Raw genomic sequence first — 18,057 nt, 5'->3', positions numbered from 1 at the left:
ATCATAAAAAGTAAAACAAAGCAAACCTATAATAAGAGGTCGGGTTCCCACCTTTTATGAGAAGTTGCTATAACATGTTTTGGATGATTCAGCCATATCAGAACCAATTTCCATCTAATGAACTTTGATTTCCTCTTAGAACTTCATGCTCTTTCATATTTCACAAGAGGTTATTCATTCTTATACACAAAGTTGGAAACCTGAAGCCGGCCATCTCAATCATAACTAAACCATCCCTTTAAAGTTATGATGTCATCGAATACTGATCAGTTATGCATCGCAGGGAGGTTGATATCCAAGGCTGTGTTTTAAAAAAAAAAAAAAAAAATCGCCTTTAAGAGGAGTAAATTTATCCCAACTGAATTTATTTAATGTAGCAAAACAAAAAATGAAAAATGCTGCTGAAAACTGTTTATCCAACAGTGGCAAGCCAGATTAGTAGGGATAAAATGGAGTCAAAAGGGGCCTGAGCTTTCGAAAGCTGGTCCCTTTTGACAGCGATTAATATTTTACTTGTTCCAAACGCACCAAGCTTTACCAGAAATCAACATACAATCCATACAGTCGACTCCCATTATGACGTCGTCCTCGGGACCGGCAGTTTTCTCTCATATCAAGATTTCGTCAGATCCGAACAAAGAAACAAAAAGCGATAAAGAGTGGATAATGTTGGGCCTGAATTTCTACTTCGTTGTAACCGTAATTTCGTTTAATATGTACAAGCGTTTTCGCTGTAACGGGAGTGCACTGTATTACTCTGTGTTTCCTTGAAATCAAATTTCCGTTGAACTATTTGCCATGAGACCGTGCATGCATCAAATTTTGTCAAATTTTTACAAAGTCATGATGAGAATCATCATGTTTGACGTCATCAAACACTCACGCATAAAGTGGTTTACACGAACGTGGAATATCGCAAAATAACAACTGCTATGAATTTTATTATCGAACGTCCCAACCTGGGGGCATGAAAGAATTAACAAGCAAGTTGCGTAAGTCTCCCACAGTTATTTGGCAAATACAGTGCAGTATTAGCAGTTAACAGTGGTTATAACAATACTGTCTACGTACATCTGTACATTAGACAACTGTAAATAAAATAAAGGAAATAAACACTTATATATACAACAGCACTGTTCTTAGAAGGCACACGATCACACACAGATGCCCAGACACACGCAATTGTTAACCGACTTTTTTCAACTCGTCGCATCATAACCATAATCATTGTAGGGTCTATCAAGACATTTAACTTTACTAGAAAGATACGTCGCATGATATCAGGTGTGTGAAGGCAGCAGCAAGCGTACGCCGCGATTGCTCGCGAAAGGGGGTATCTCACTGAGCGGCGAATGTTTGCGAACGTAGCGAATTCTAGGGAATTTTAGGTTTCGCCGGGGTTCGTTAACAGTTGTAATCAAATTCGCAGTAAAGAATTGCAATCAAATTCGTAGACAAGATTTCTTTGTCGTAAATCGTTTTTCTTGTCGCAAAGAGATTTTGAACATGTTCACAATTTCCTTGCGACAAGAAAAACCGTTTACGACAATGTAAACTGTTTGCAAATTGATTGCAATTGTTTACGAATTTTATAACAACTATTAACGAACCCCTAAATTCCCTAGAATTTGCTACTCTCCCAAACATTCGCAGCTCTCCCAAACATTCGCAGCTCAGTGAGATACCCCCCATACAGTGAGTTCTTCTGAGCAACGTTTTGAGCATCGAGAAGAGGAATAAGAACTTATAGAATTCTTCCGTTACACTTACAGAGTAAAAGCCGGACATTCAAAGAGAAAATGAAACTTATCACCCATATTTTGCACGTTACACAAAATACAGTGAAGAATGATTATCAAAATAAAGTCTAAGACAGGCTAAACATACCAAGCTTACCATAATCGATGTGATTAGCTGTCCCACATTTTTTTTTTTCAAAATTAAATGATACTTACATTGGGACCTATCAATGAAAGCTTTAGCAAACTTTTTTGTGAGGTCATAATAAGAAGCACGCACCCTGGCGTCACCTATCAATGACAGCTTTAGCAAACTTTTTGTGACGTCACAATAAGAAGCACGCAACCTGGCATCACTATCACTATTACAGACTGCGTGATGCGCAGAAGACTGCGCTTTCCGTGGAGGACTAGGCAACGTTACCTAGCAACACCTACGCGCTAAACTTTAGGCCTCGGGCGCGGGGCGCGGGCGGGAGATGAACCAGCAGGCTAAAAGAACTCACTTCAACCAACTCTGTTTATAATGCGCGAAGCTAGCTGCCTGCCTTGCACTGTTTTATACAGCGCGCGTCAACATTTCCTCCTTTCTTTGTAGGTAGGAATATCCGTTTCTGGGCAGGGATTGCACTGGCCACGCGAAATACGTGAGTATTTTCGTTTTCAACAATTGTTTATAGAAAACCTCGTGGTCTAGCTATAAGAGACCTGAATGCCATGAATGTATAGTCGAGTATTGATTGCGACAGAGTATGCAGGCAAGAGCGGAGAGAGAGAGAGTAACGTTGCCTTGGAAGCACGCTGCTGGAGTTAAAAATCCACGGGCCATTTATATTGTTATTCATAAAGTAATGAAACCGTAAAAGTAATCTAAACCTCAATCCGTATGACAACAATATGTATTTAGTTTTTGGATTGGCTTACACAGTATTTGACCGTACTGGGCGTCATCATAGGTAGGACCTAGTCAAAAAGTAGTTGGGTTCTATGCAATACTGTAAATTAAGAAAAAAAAATGCAGTAGGAGAAGAATTAATATCGTCATCATTGCTAACTTCAGAAACCTGAAAAAGTTGTTTCGCGAATTAGCCAAAATTCGCGAGATTGAAATGCACGCGAAAAGGTCATTGTCTAAACTATAATCGGGGACGCACTAAATGTCAGTGGCAATTTGCGGAAATTTCATGCAACAAGTGGTAAAGTATCTATTTCATATAGATACAGATGCGATTAACTTGCAACTTTAGGAAAAGCTTGCAAGCATGACATCACTCAAAAAAACGTGAGGATTTCAAAACAAATTGTGACGTGTAACAATCACCAATGGTAAAAAGGTGTTTCGCGAAAGATTCGCGAGATTGAAATGCACGCGAAAAGTTCTTGTCTAAACTATAAACGGGGACGCACTAAATGTCAGTGGCAATTCGCGGAAATTCATGCACATTCATGTGGTACCATAAAATAAATGCAGGATGAATTAAATGCAGCAGAACCTAAAACAAACAAACACACAAAACAAAACAAAAAGAAAACAGCGTTCCCCTTCCATCAGAGCTGGAGTATCTCTATATAATCTTGCCTGCAAATGTTCGCAGAGGTACATTTGACAAGACCTTCTGGCAGCGAGTTCCATAGCCTTCGAGCTGTCATTACATTGTACATAACTGGCTCTGTTATGATCCTCATCACAGCTGAGCGTTATTTAGCAAAAACCAATAACGATAATGATCGTACATCCTTCATGTACTGAGAAAGCTGCTTACGATTCGACCCCTTAAGCTTTTTACTTGCAATGACTTTGTTTCCTTTCACTTCCACAAGGTAGTACACGGAGGCTTTTTTCTTCTTTTTCCGTTTCTTCTCTTTTTCCTCCTCTTTCTTGCCAAACTTCTTCCGTTTCTTGCCAAACTTCTTCCGCTTCATTTGGACGACTGCGTCACTATTGTTGCATTCGGGTAGCTGTTCTGCATTCCTCTTCCTCTTCCTCTTCCTCGTGGAGACTGTTTGTTTCACACTTGGTATGACAAGCTGTTGTTCAAGAGCTGGGTTGACAAAGTCTTCGTGAGGCGGACTGGTCTTGTGAGCAGCTTCTCTGTCCCGTCTTGCTGGAGATGCTTCGGAGGAGGTCTCGATGGAGGGAGCCGAGGGGGATTCGATGGTAGAATGTGAGGGAACCTCGATGGCGGAAGTTGTGGGGACCTCGATGGCTGAAGATGAGGGGACCTCAATGGCAGAAGGTGAGGGGACATCCATGGCTGAAGATGAGACCTCAATGGCGGGATCTGTGGAGTTTCCGACCGCAGCAATTGGTCCAAGTTTGTCCGTGTTGTAAACCTTTGTGAAAGGGAATATCCCCGCTTCCTCAAAGCCACTCATGGGTAGTTGCGGGTTTGAGGACACTTCTTCCCATGCAGGCCTGAACACCCTCGCGAAGGTGAACTTCTGTACGACCTCCCCAAGATGAGCGAGCATGTAGTCACGTTCAGCTTTCTCCCAGGCAAGCTTCAAAGGGCCATAGATAGTCAGGTCACAGGGTTGCAGAATGTGACGGGCCTTCGCTGGCAGGCAGTACAGGATAATCTTGTGCTTATGGCACAAATCCGCAACCTCCAGTGTTAGATGGCTCCTGTGACCGTCCACCAAAAGAAGAACCGGCCGGTGCACACTATGTCGGTTCAAGAATGGGACGAAGCTTTTTTCGATGAATTCATGGAAGATTTCACCATCCATCCGACCATTCTTGGATCTGCCCAGGAATGTGTGCTCTGGTCCCCCTTCAAGTGGATTGTCACGGAAACGCTGCCCGGGGAAAATCAAAGTAGGTGGTAGGAACTTGCCATCAGCTGAGATGGTGCACAGCAGGGTGATCTGTGACCGGTCCTTTTTGGACAGTCTGCTAACCGACTTGGATCCTTCTTGATGCAGGACTCTTCCCATTTTGCCACACAAAGGGAAGCCCAATATGTCGCAGGTAAAGATTCGTGAAGGCTGCTCCAGGATGGACATGGCTTCGGCTTCTTGCATGTAGTTTTCAAACTCGCTAAACCACGAGTCGATCTTCTTTTTTGTCAGGGGGGCGCTTCCTTTTCCGAGCGGCTGAGGAATTTCCTTGGACAGCTCGGGATGCCTGGCCATAAACAGTCGCGTCCATTTGAGTCCGGGCAGATTGTTCCTGAAGGGTGTTTCTCTCTGATCATGGTCCAGTATCGTCTTGACGACCTGTAATGCACAATTTGTAATTTATTCTTGATAAATCAAAAAGTCATCTACACATATATGCAACTGCATGCGAGGGTGTGTCTCTGTGTGTGCTCACTGGTAGGTGGACCTTCCTAGTGTGTGTTTGTTGTGTGTGCGTGTGTGTGTGAGAGAGAGAGAGAGGGGGGGGGGGCGGGGAGGGAGAGAGAATATTGATGTTGTATACGTACATAATGTTTCCAGTGAAAGTTTATAAGAATAATATTGTACTTCACCTGTCTCAGCTCCATCTTCGTCTGACCATAACCGATTTTTGCCATGTGTCTGATCCACTCCGAGATTTTGTTCTCCTCGACGACAGTCAGGTATGGTAGTTTCCCTATTCTTGCATCTACGGGTACTCTACCTGAAAACTATATGAAATTAAATAAAGATATTTACATTACATATCAATTATACACAACGTGTGAGATATTTTTCAGATTATTTTGCGATACAAATAACTCTCATTAGAATAAATTGCAATATACAGTAGAGAGAAATCAACGTCAAAATAATCTACAAACCTTGTCAACAAGGGTGCTTCTAGGAATGTTGTATTCCACGGCGGCTTTTCGAATGGACATGCCATCCACCGCGATGCGCTGTAGGGCGTCATCTATGTCTTGCTGGGAGTAGTTGGCGCGATACTTCCGAGGCGTGGTGGCAGCCTTACAATACAAGAGAAACCATTTTACAACCATTTCTATTTTTCATAACTAAAATCAAACCGCGTTCTGAAATAAGTGACTCTATCAAAGTCTTCATAACATTGAAACGCTAATCTATATCGTGATTTTAAAGGTCCAATTTTACCTGTTTTGTAAACAACTGCATGCACCCTCCGAGAGACATCTTAGCTATGACGAATTCGAATGATACGCGTAACTCTACCTGTAAAGTATACTCAGGCAAAAAAAAAAATAATAATGATAATAAAAAAAGAGGAATACGTAATATTATTCGTGATTTCATAAATGTATTGTGCGGTCAACAAGCTACGAATCTTCTACAGGGTGTATAAAAAAAAACGTTACACTTTTGAAAAAAATTTTCTAAATTACATTTCAAAATATTTGGAAGATTTTTTTCGTATTTATGGATACCCAATAGTCTCATCTATCATGTGCAATCAATGAAACCAATTTTTGTTCACGCTTGGTTGAACACTGACGCTCTTTGTCCAGAGTGTGAAAAACGGCTTGCGCCAAATTGACAGAAGATTGAAGAATTCAGCCAGCAGTCCAAATAAGTGTTCTCATTCAAACAAGGCTGATCAATGTTTGAAAAACTGATTTATTTGTTAGTTTATTCGTTCAATTAGCCGATTGACTCTTTCAATGACTGAAAAGTGATTAATCGATTATTGGGTTGATTCACTGATTGATTGAACGACTCAATGACTGACTAACTGATATATCGGTTGATGTATTGATGGGTTGATTGACTGATTGATTGATTGATTGATTGATTAATTAATTGATTGATTAATTGGTCAATCAATTGATTGATTGATGGGATTAATGATTTGAATGTTGATTGATTTGGTACCACTTATACTGCATTAATGAATAACTGGCATATGGTATTGATGTGTCCGTATATTGTGAAAACTGTGCTTTAAAGATCTTGAATTACACTCTAATTTCATCAATTGGTTTAGACATGAAATCATTAAAATTACGATAAAGCTGACAAAAATACTCAGACTATCATGACATAATCAAAGCTTTAAGCAAAAGAGCAATTTGTTTGAATGGGAGCACTTATTTGGACTGCTGGCTGAATTTTCCATCATCCTTCAATTTGGCGCAAGTCATTTTTCACACTCTGGACAAAGAGCGTCAGTGTTCAGCCAAGCGTGAACAAAAATTTGTTTATTTGATTGCACTTGATAGATGAGACTATTGGGCATCCATCAATATGAAAAAAATCTTCCAAATATTTTGAAATGGAATCTAGACAATGTTTTCAAAAGTGTAACGTTTTTTTATACGCCCTGTATAGTCTATTTTTCATTAAAAAAAGGGGGGACCGTGTTTCAGTTTCACACATCGGTATAATGTAGGCATTATAATCCACAACGCGGAAGACGTTTTTCTGATTATTTTGCGATACGAATTACTTTCATTAGATAAGTTGCAATATACAGTACAGAGAAATTAACATCAAAATTATCTACAAACCTTGTCAACAAGGGTGGTTTTAGGCATGTTGCATTCCTTGGCGGCTTTTCGGATGGACTTGCCATCCAACGCGTTACGTTGTAGGGCGTCAACAACGTTTTGGTGGGAGTAGCTGGTGCGTTTCTTCCGGGGCCTGCTGGCAACCTTCAAATGCAAGAGAAACCATTTTACAACCATTAATGGTTCTATTCTTTAGAACTAAAATTAAATCATATTCATTGGATTGAAATAAGTAACTCTAAAGTATTCATAACAGTGAAATGTTTATCCATATCGTGATTGTAAAGGCCCAAACACATTTGGGTTGGGTTTATTATTTTGTAAGCGAACTGAACCCAAGTTGAAAATGATTTTTATTGTTGCAGTGGGTTCCATGATTTGTTGAGGCTTGTCCGAGTATACAAAAACTATTAGCGCAACAAGAGGATACACTGCCCTTACAGGCCTATACCTACATATTTTTTGTTACACTTTTCCATCTAATATGATGGCTGGATAGTCCATAGGCAGCTGCACTAACTGGTCTCCCATGGGGTCCAGCTAGATGTGAGGCGGGACTACTTCACTGGGTTATGTACCCTCCTCCTTGCAATGAATGAATAAATGAAGTACGGGATCGTGTTTATACGTGTATGAGTTATGACTCTTTCATACATGGGACCTTCATGTTATGTATGGATTCGGGGGACAAAGTGTTCTGCTATATATACTTATGAGGCAGGGCCGGCGGAACTGACCTCAAACCCTCAGCAGAGGGTTTTCACTTTAAATAAAGATAAAATTACACCATATACCATTTATATGATTGACAAAATTTACATCGAACGAACGGGGGAAAATACATCTTTTTTCAGTTACTATTCCACTGTGAATTTGACGAACATCTGCATGCACACTCCGTGAGACATCTTACCTCTCACAAATTTGAATATGTGCGTAAGTCTACCTGTAAAGTTATACTCGGGCAAAAGCTTTAAGCAAAAGAGCAATTTGTTTGAATGGGAGCACTTATTTGGACTGCTGGCTGAATTTTCCATCATCCTTCAATTTGGCGCAAGTCATTTTTCACACTCTGGACAAAGAGCGTCAGTGTTCAGCCAAGCGTGAACAAAAATTTGTTTAGTTGATTGCACTTGATAGATGAGACTATTGGGCATCCATCAATATGAAAAAATCTTCCAAATATTTTGAAATGGAATCTAGACAATGTTTTCAAAAGTGTAACGTTTTTTTATATGCCCTGTATAGTCTATTTTTCATTAAAAAAAGGGGGGGCCGTGTTTCAGTTTCACACATCGGTATAATGTAGGCATTATAATCCACAACGCGGAAGATGTTTTTCTGATTATTTTGCGATACGAATTACTTTCATTAGATAAGTTGCAATATACAGTACAGAGAAATTAACATCAAAATTATCTACAAACCTTGTCAACAAGGGTGGTTTTAGGCATGTTGCATTCCTTGGCGGCTTTTCGGATGGACTTGCCATCCAACGCGTTACGTTGTAGGGCGTCAACAACGTTTTGGTGGGAGTAGCTGGTGCGTTTCTTCCGGGGCCTGCTGGCAACCTTCAAATGCAAGAGAAACCATTTTACAACCATTAATGGTTCTATTCTTTATAACTAAAATTAAATCATATTCATTGGATTGAAATAAGTAACTCTAAAGTATTCATAACAGTGAAATGTTTATCCATATCGTGATTGTAAAGGCCCAAACACATTTGGGTTGGGTTTATTATTTTGTAAGCGAACTGAACCCAAGTTGAAAATGATTTTTATTGTTGCAGTGGGTTCCATGATTTGTTGAGGCTTGTCCGAGTATACAAAAACTATTAGCGCAACAAGAGGATACACTGCCCTTACAGGCCTATACCTACATATTTTTTGTTACACTTTTCCATCTAATATGATGGCTGGATAGTCCATAGGCAGCTGCACTAACTGGTCTCCCATGGGGTCCAGCTAGATGTGAGGCGGGACTACTTCACTGGGTTATGTACCCTCCTCCTTGCAATGAATGAATAAATGAAGTACGGGATCGTGTTTATACGTGTATGAGTTATGACTCTTTCATACATGGGACCTTCATGTTATGTATGGATTCGGGGGACAAAGTGTTCTGCTATATATACTTATGAGGCAGGGCCGGCGGAACTGACCTCAAACCCTCAGCAGAGGGTTTTCACTTTAAATAAAGATAAAATTACACCATATACCATTTATATGATTGACAAAATTTACATCGAACGAACGGGGGAAAATACATCTTTTTTCAGTTACTATTCCACTGTGAATTTGACGAACATCTGCATGCACACTCCGTGAGACATCTTACCTCTCACAAATTTGAATATGTGCGTAAGTCTACCTGTAAAGTTATACTCGGGCAAAAGCTTTAAGCAAAAGAGCAATTTATTTGAATGGGAGCACTTATTTGGACTGCTGGCTGAATTTTCCATCATCCTTCAATTTGGCGCAAGTCATTTTTCACACTCTGGACAAAGAGCGTCAGTGTTCAGCCAAGCGTGAACAAAAATTTGTTTAGTTGATTGCACTTGATAGATGAGACTATTGGGCATCCATCAATATGAAAAAATCTTCCAAATATTTTGAAATGGAATCTAGACAATGTTTTCAAAAGTGTAACGTTTTTTTTATATGCCCTGTATAGTCTATTTTTCATTAAAAAAGGGGGGGGGACCGTGTTTCAGTTTCACACATCGGTATAATGTAGGCATTATAATCCACAACGCGGAAGACGTTTTTCTGATTATTTTGCGATAAGAATTACTTTCATTAGATAAGTTGCAATATACAGTACAGAGAAATTAACATCAAAATTATCTACAAACCTTGTCAACAAGGGTGGTTTTAGGCATGTTGCATTCCTTGGCGGCTTTTCGGAAGGACTTGCCATCCAACGCGTTACGTTGTAGGGCGTCAACAACGTTTTGGTGGGAGTAGCTGGTGCGTTTCTTCCGGGGCCTGCTGGCAACCTTCAAATGCAAGAGAAACCATTTTACAACCATTAATGGTTCTATTCTTTATAACTAATATTAAATCATATTCATTGGATTGAAATAAGTAACTCTAAAGTATTCATAACAGTGAAATGTTTATCCATATCGTGATTGTAAAGGCCCAAACACATTTGGGTTGGGTTTATTATTTTGTAAGCGAACTGAACCCAAGTTGAAAATGATTTTTATTGTTGCAGTGGGTTCCATGATTTGTTGAGGCTTGTCCGAGTATACAAAAACTATTAGCGCAACAAGAGGATACACTGCCCTTACAGGCCTATACCTACATATTTTTTGTTACACTTTTCCATCTAATATGATGGCTGGATAGTCCATAGGCAGCTGCACTAACTGGTCTCCCATGGGGTCCAGCTAGATGTGAGGCGGGACTACTTCACTGGGTTATGTACCCTCCTCCTTGCAATGAATGAATAAATGAAGTACGGGATCGTGTTTATACGTGTATGAGTTATGACTCTTTCATACATGGGACCTTCATGTTATGGATTCGGGGGACAAAGTGTTCTGCTATGTACTTATGAGGCAGGGCCGGCGGAACTGACCTCCCCCCCCCCCCCCCCCCCCCCACACACACACACACTTTTTTTTAAAGTATTTATGTGTGTGTGTGTGTGTGTGTGTGTGTGTGGCTTGTCAGCTGAAGAATTTCAGCAAAATCCTTGGTTTTGATTGGCTGAGATGCTCTGGTCACTGACTGTTACTATGGTGATTCAAGTTGTCAGCGCTGACAAACGTTGATGAAACACCCCCCTGGACCCTTCAGGGGGGCATTTCATGAAGGAACTTGTCGGATAAAATGTCCGACAAGTTCAGAGAAATCAGCCAATCAGACTAAAGAATTTCTCAAAACTTGTCGGATATAGTTGACTTGTCAGATATTTTGTCCGACAAGTTCCTTCATGAAATGCCCCCCTGGACGACTTTTTTTTAAATCTCAAAATACTCCGAAACAACTCATCATCCCGGCAAAAAGCGTCAATCAAATTAGTTTCTTGGTACACTCTTTCGATATATTATATATTACAAGCGAACATTAAATGGTGAAAGAAGGGTTCTCAAACCCTCAGCAGAGGGGTTTCACTTTAAAATAAAGATAAAATTACACCATATGGGCAATTCCACGGTAACTCGCGTTACAAATAATGGGTACATTTATGGGATAATGTGCCAATATCTTTGTAATTGGTAGGATCTACAAGTTACTTTTTTCATCATGGGTTAAGTAGACATACACCAACCAAATGAATCCAAAAAGAAAAATAAAGGACAAACATGTTGGGATTCTTGAATCATTTAACTTTGGTAACTCGCGTTACACAAAAAGGACATGGTCAATTCTATAAAGACCTCTTTTTGGAAAGTCTCCTCATACTAGACAATCTTGATAAAAGTTTTCCTACCTTGAATTGATAGTGGGTTAGGACTCATAAATTAACACTATCAAAGTTGAGTAACAATGACCTGGTAAAATGTAGGGAGCCTTTATGTCGGTCGGTTAGGGAGCCTTTATGTCGCGTTACATTATGTCCACTAACACAGGGTGACACAAATTGATGACATTCAACTATTCTGATGGCACTGAATCTTGTGTTGAATATTTTGAGAGATGCTTAGTTTTGTATGATAGTAAAATGAATAAATGTTAAACAAACATTTTACTAATAAACCCAATTGATAGAGAAGAATGCGTTAAGACTAATAAGAGTTTCACTCCTCATAGAGACCTTGAATATGTTTGAATATATACCCAGATGATTTAGGTGTATATCAAAGTACATTGTAATTTTTAGAGTGTAAAGATGAAAAATGTTGAAAGTCTTTTTAAAACAAAACATAAAAGTATCAAACCCTATCTACTAGTTTACAAAAAAGCTTACAATCTTTCAAAAATTAAAATCCTATCTTTGTGAGGGATGAAAACTAGTACATTTCTTTGCAACTGATTGACAAATAGACCAGTTCATAATTCCACTTTGCGCATGAGCAGAAAAAGGTCATTTGTACCAACAGGCATTTTGGTTTTTAAATTCACTGAGATAAGCATCTGTGATGCGATGATTATTCATGTGATCCTTATCTAAATGATGCTTGCCAGCACATCCACCTGACAGCAAGAATGGTATTTCGCTATATAAAAGGAGATAAGCTGTTACTGCATTCAATACAAAACAATGAAATGGATGGCTGCTAAATTATAAACTGATGGGAGCATTCTGATCCCCTGATCTAAATGCAAGTTCATTCTTTTTTTTTAATACGAATTCCATAAATTGTTATATCGGGCAAGCTTATGCATTATGCCACTTTGAAAATGAGTGAAGTGCCGAACCAACTGAGAAAAAAAAAAGAAAGGCTATTTGTACAAATGTACACATGAGCTAAATTACGAACTGGCTTATTATCCTTCATCGACGTAAATAAGCACTGAATTGATCAGTGTTTTAGTAGTAGCCATGATAAAAAAAGTCATGGGCGTACATACTCAAACAGAATTCGAACCCACAACCTCCTGATCTCCCCAGACAGGCGTCATCTCCACTAGACCACCAAACTTCCGCCTAACAGGAAGCGTTGGTTCTAATCCTTATATCATGCAGCGGGTACTGCATATTTTATTATTCAAATTCATGAAATTCTTCCATTGAGATGTTTTCATTGCAACTGATTGACAAATTGCCCTACATCAGCGTAAATAAGCACTGAATAGATCAGTGTTTTAGTAGTAGCCATGATAAAAAATCATGGGCATACAAAATTGTACATACAATGTACTCAAGCAGGATTCGAACCAAAACCTCCCGATCTCCAGACAGGCGTCATCTTCACTAGACCACAGAATAAGGATTAGAACCAACACTTGCTGCTTTATAGTATTCTGTAATAAAAATTCTGTAATACTGATGCAGGAAATTCAGATGATAAATTTTATGTTCTCAATCACTGCTGGATGTACATGTACATTGTACGCATGCAGTGAAAGCCTGGCTAGACTCTTCAATGTGGTATGTGATCAGTGGCCTTGATGCTAGTATTATACAGTCACAGTTTATTAGGCTGCCTTCCTTTGTTTCAGTCCAGCATAGTGTGTATGACACTGCATTTGATTGTTTTTACCACAATCTAGCTCAATTAAGTGTTAAAATTTGCTTATGTTGGTGGAAACTTGTGTTGATAGTCGGTAACTCGCGTTACATGCCGGTAACTCGCGTTACATGGTAACTCGCGTTACACTTTTCATTGACATTTTTTAATGTGATGACAGTGTTTATTCAAGTCAACACCCTGTGTACAGTATCAGGGTATGATGAATTTAGAAAATTATGATTCCCAACAAATTACCTCCACTGCTTCCTTCAGAATGAAAAATATTTCTTGTTTCGGTAACTCGCGTTACATGGCTCAAGGGCTGAACTTCATGTGGTGATTAAATTTTTTTTGAAGGTGGCATAAAAATTTCCTCACGGGAGACTGAACTAGAACCAATTTGCTTCTTTAAAATAAATTAATTGAAGTGCTAGCAGAATTGTTCTATTAAAAAAATGTATATTAAGTTAAGCATGCATTTAGCAATTTGGATGACTGAAAAATTGTCATCAACATTTGTAGCTGTTTCTCGAGAAATATTTGACCGATTGATATAATTCTTTGAGTTTCTTTAACTTCAATATATGGGTAATACATAATGAGTAATTCTTTTGCAATATGATAAACTTGAAATTTTAGTGCCATGTCCACATTCCCATGGAATTGCCCATATACCATTTATATGATTGACAAAATTTACATCGAACGAACGGGGGAAAATACATCTTTTTTCAGTTACTATTCCACTGTGAATTGGACGAACATCTGCACGCACCCTCCGTGAGACATCTTACCTATCATAAATTTGAATAATTACTCTGTAAAAGTGGTTCCTTTCGCGTACAGAAACTTTCGCGGTTGCCATCGGTGCCGACTTTTTCGCGTGTGTTTAAATTCGCGGTCGGTAAAGATAGCGTTGTAACAAGCGACGAGTTCAAAATATTTTCGCGTGATGTTAAATTCGCGGTTCAACCTCAAAGCGCGAAAAGCGCGAAAATAAAACCACCGCGAAAGAAACCACTTTTACAGTATATGCGTAAGTCTACCTGTAAAGTATACTCGGGCAAAAAACAAAAACAAAAACAAAAAATGTAATATATTTGTGATTTCATAAATCTATTGTGCGGTCAACAAGCAACGAGTCTTCAATAGTCTAATTTTTCATTCAAAAAAAAAGGGACTGATTTTTACACATGGTTATTGGGCTAATCCACAACATGGAAGATATTCTCAGATTACTAGTATTTTGCGAAACGAATTACTCTCATTGAATTACAATTATGTAGTTGCAATATATAGTAGAGAGAAATTAAGCATCAAAATAATCCCATACCTTGTCAACAAGGGTGCTCTTAGGAATGTTGTATTCTATGGCGGCTTTTCGGACGGACATGCCAGTTGACACAATGCGTTGTAAGGCGTCAGCCACGTCCTGTTGGGAGTAGTTGGTGCGATACTTCCGATGCATGATGGCAGCCTTAAAATACAAGAGAAACCATTTTACAGCCATTGCACAAATAGGCCTATGATTCTATTTTTATAACTAAATTCAACGGATTGAAATAACTGACTCCATTAAAGTCTTATAATAAACATTGAAATGTTAATCTATATCGTAATCTTTAAAGGTCCATAATATTCAGTACATTTGGGTTCATGGGTTTATTCATAATTTGTCGGGGCGATCGTTAACGACTCGTTAAAGGTCGCCCCGACTGTTAAAAGGCATCCTGGAAACATTAAACTGCACATTACTTGAATATGCATAAGACCATCTTGAAGTAAATAATTTTCACACAACAATGGATATACTCCATGGCAGTATATGTACTCGTAATATGAATCCCACAAGGACTAGAACAATCATCCCCCAGCAAGCATTCCCACTGATCGATTACTAGCCATCCCCAAGTTTAATTAAGTTACGATGCATACTTTGAGCGAGCCTTCCAGAAATTAGCTTCAAACTAATCTAATCAAAGTAAACCGTATAGTACGATCAATTCAGACCTCACTCTTGCAGGGGGTGGTTGTGATACTTTGCTTTGTCTGGAGATTGCCCATTGATGAAATGTTTTAGATACAGTTACTCCCAAAATATTAGGTTCTAATATTATATATCCTTTATGATATTAAAAGCTGCGTGAAAGTTAGCACGTGCGTGAGCAGTAGGTGCGAGGAGTTGCTCACTGCACTGTACACTACTAGTAACTTCGTGCTTGCAAGGAAACACACGGACGGACACACCGCACACCCAGCCAGCCGATTCGTGACTTTGGCGCATGCCATCTACGAGCAAAGGGTACAGTGTCCTAGTACATTGTACATGTAGTTTGTACACCGAGTATCGCAGTTACACAAGACGCAGCCGTAGCCTCACAGTGCTAAGCTATAACGCGGTGGTAAAGTACAATAGGGCCCCCACCGTATCCATAGATCGTCATCGTATGCGTACACTGCACAGCTCAGAGTGCGATCTTTGGTACATCTACCATGCACTCACGTTCAATACAGAGTTACAACACATTTACCTCGAAACTCGCAATGAAACAAGGCTACGTGCTACTATGCAACTTAGCTCACCTTCTAACGGAACCTGGGAATGGTCCGTCCAGTTGAGCAGGCAGGATTTGATGATGATTTTAGAGATACTTAACTGACGTTTTTCGGAACAGGTACATATTTGTGTGTACTGTCGTCGTAATGCAGTCGATAGTCGAGTCGTCGATCGCATTATACGAACGTACGTACTTACATACAGAGGCGCAAGGCCTAGTAGCGCACGCAGTGAGCTAGTTGCTTGCTTGAATTTCGCACAAAACCAGTAGTCGATTCTTGGCAGCGGTTAACGTCTGTAGCTACCAAGCATACGTTGCGCCCATAGTTTTTTTCTGGAGTTTTGTAAAATGTTGTACTTAGCATCACATCACCATGTCATCTTTCTTGGTTTTAATGACTCAATCTAACACAAACTCCATGGTCTTTATAGTACTGCAACATCTACCCATGGCATGGTGGATTTTATCATCAATATTAGGCTCTCTAGGAGATGGAGTGCGTGTATGAGTAATGTGTTATATACTAGTATAATGCTCTGGATTTTTTGTATCAGGAATTATTAAGTTTTGGTAATCGAATTCCCGTTCGAATTAATTGTGCCTCGTGCGAATATTCGTGGACTTAGTATAGGCCTATACCCACAATATCCCTCTTATATCAGGTGTATAGGCGTAAGAGTATAGCTAGCAGCGCTGTCCGAGTAATGATCATTATATTATGATAATCATCTTTGAACTTTCCTGCCCAAGGGCAGTATACGAAATCAATTATTTCGTCAAATTTATTATGTCGGAGCCACTTTGTTTAATATACACTCCCTGTAAATATTCAAACGTGTACATCCCTATATGGACTTTAAAAAAGAAACGATAAAAAGTTATATAATGATTCAATTGATATGTAACAGTGCTATTACATGCATGTCCACTATAGTACGCGTTGATTATTCTAATATCAATTCACTCTCCAAAACATGTTTGTAGCTAAGAATTATGTTACTTATAACTGTGTTGTGTTTTTCATGTAGAATGATGTTTATTACTACTGCACGGACCTTTGAAAGCAGTTTTACAAAAGTGAACAGGTCAACCCTGCAAGTATGAAATAAATGAAAGAAAATGAAATACTATCTACCTCACTAGTAATGAATGAATAAATAATAACAAATCAAAATAAATGAATAGATGAATAAACAATGCTAAAGTTAATTTATTATTATTATTACTATCATTTTTATAGCTTTGAAAATGATTACAATGGAAGTGGTGTTTGAGATGAAGATCGGGGGTCCCGAAGCGTCTTGACAAGTGGTTTTGGATGGGAGCGGGAGGGAGGGCTGGAGAATAAACAGCTTGTGGATAGGCATGTCAAGGGTCAATGGGGGCAACGCAGCCCCCTCCCCCCCCCCCCCCCCCTTTCACCATCCTCTGAAAGAACTCGTGGCGGAACCCGTCTGAAAGACAAGAGCTTTTGTTGTTGGTTATAGTTCCGTGTTTGTTTCGATTCCTCCCCTCTTGAAATATTTTCAAGAGCCATTGGGTGATTTCAAGTTCGGTGCTAGTGCTAGTGCTAGTGCTAGCCCCCGAATAACAGCGTTAAATCAGGGAGGTGAGGGTCCCTGGTTAAATCGAGCTCCAACACCGACGGTCAGATTAACGAGGCGATACCGATCAAAATTATCGATCACCAGCACTTGGTGTTGGAATCACAGCACCGCGAGCTCCGCGGGAATTGCGCGACGAAAAAAAGCGATTGCGCGTGATTACAGTCAAATATTAAAAGATGTAGCCAAAATTGCTTAGTTTTAGGGACATAGTGGGGAAGAAATATTAAAATGCCACAAATTTCATCCACTCCTCAAAATACAACTGCTCCCAGACTCAGATTTATGAAGCCATGTTGAGAGTGTTCGTGTACGTTACGTGGGCGACCACTGCATTAGCATAGACTTTGCACGTAAAACGTGCATCTATTTTATGGACGTGAATATGAGTCTCGCACGGCAACGCTAACACCAGCACCGAACTTGAAATGACGAAAATGTTAATCCCTAGGGGCTAGTGTTAGTCAATGGCGAAAAAGCACGTAAATCGCTAACACAATCGGCGGAGCTCGGTTCAGCAGACGACATTCAACACCGAGCCCAGCACCAGCAACCGGAAATACTAGTACGTCATAATTTTGAGGTCAACTCCCAACACCGACG

The 18,057-nt window shown here is 39.5% G+C and overlaps 1 protein-coding gene and 1 long non-coding RNA gene across 2 annotated transcripts; both read right to left on the bottom strand.

Annotated features, from left to right (window-relative positions):
• Positions 1-3,437: 3,437 nt before the first annotated feature.
• On the bottom strand, positions 3,438-10,125 carry LOC139733374 (uncharacterized). Its single transcript, XM_071644209.1, has 6 exons — positions 10,020-10,125; positions 8,590-8,733; positions 7,163-7,306; positions 5,504-5,647; positions 5,213-5,350; positions 3,438-4,958 (listed from the first exon to the last, which is right to left on the bottom strand). Exons 1-6 carry the CDS (start codon positions 10,044-10,046, stop codon positions 3,438-3,440), a joined length of 2,118 nt encoding a protein of 705 aa, XP_071500310.1. The 5' UTR covers positions 10,047-10,125.
• Positions 10,126-10,127: 2 nt separating this feature from the next.
• Positions 10,128-15,993, bottom strand: LOC139733343 (uncharacterized). The gene is made up of 3 exons (XR_011711073.1): positions 15,876-15,993; positions 14,626-14,769; positions 10,128-10,163 (listed from the first exon to the last, which is right to left on the bottom strand). It is a non-coding gene; the product is annotated as an uncharacterized lncRNA (long non-coding RNA).
• Between the last annotated feature and the right edge of the window lie 2,064 nt (positions 15,994-18,057).

This window comes from Diadema antillarum, unplaced genomic scaffold, assembly GCF_040938485.1.
Source record: "Diadema antillarum isolate AM-2024a unplaced genomic scaffold, OU_Dant_1.0 seq00000472_RagTag, whole genome shotgun sequence".
Lineage (NCBI taxonomy): Eukaryota > Metazoa > Echinodermata > Echinoidea > Diadematoida > Diadematidae > Diadema > Diadema antillarum.
The sequence above is the reverse complement of the archived record's forward strand: the minus strand, read 5'-3'. Positions and strand labels throughout refer to the sequence as shown.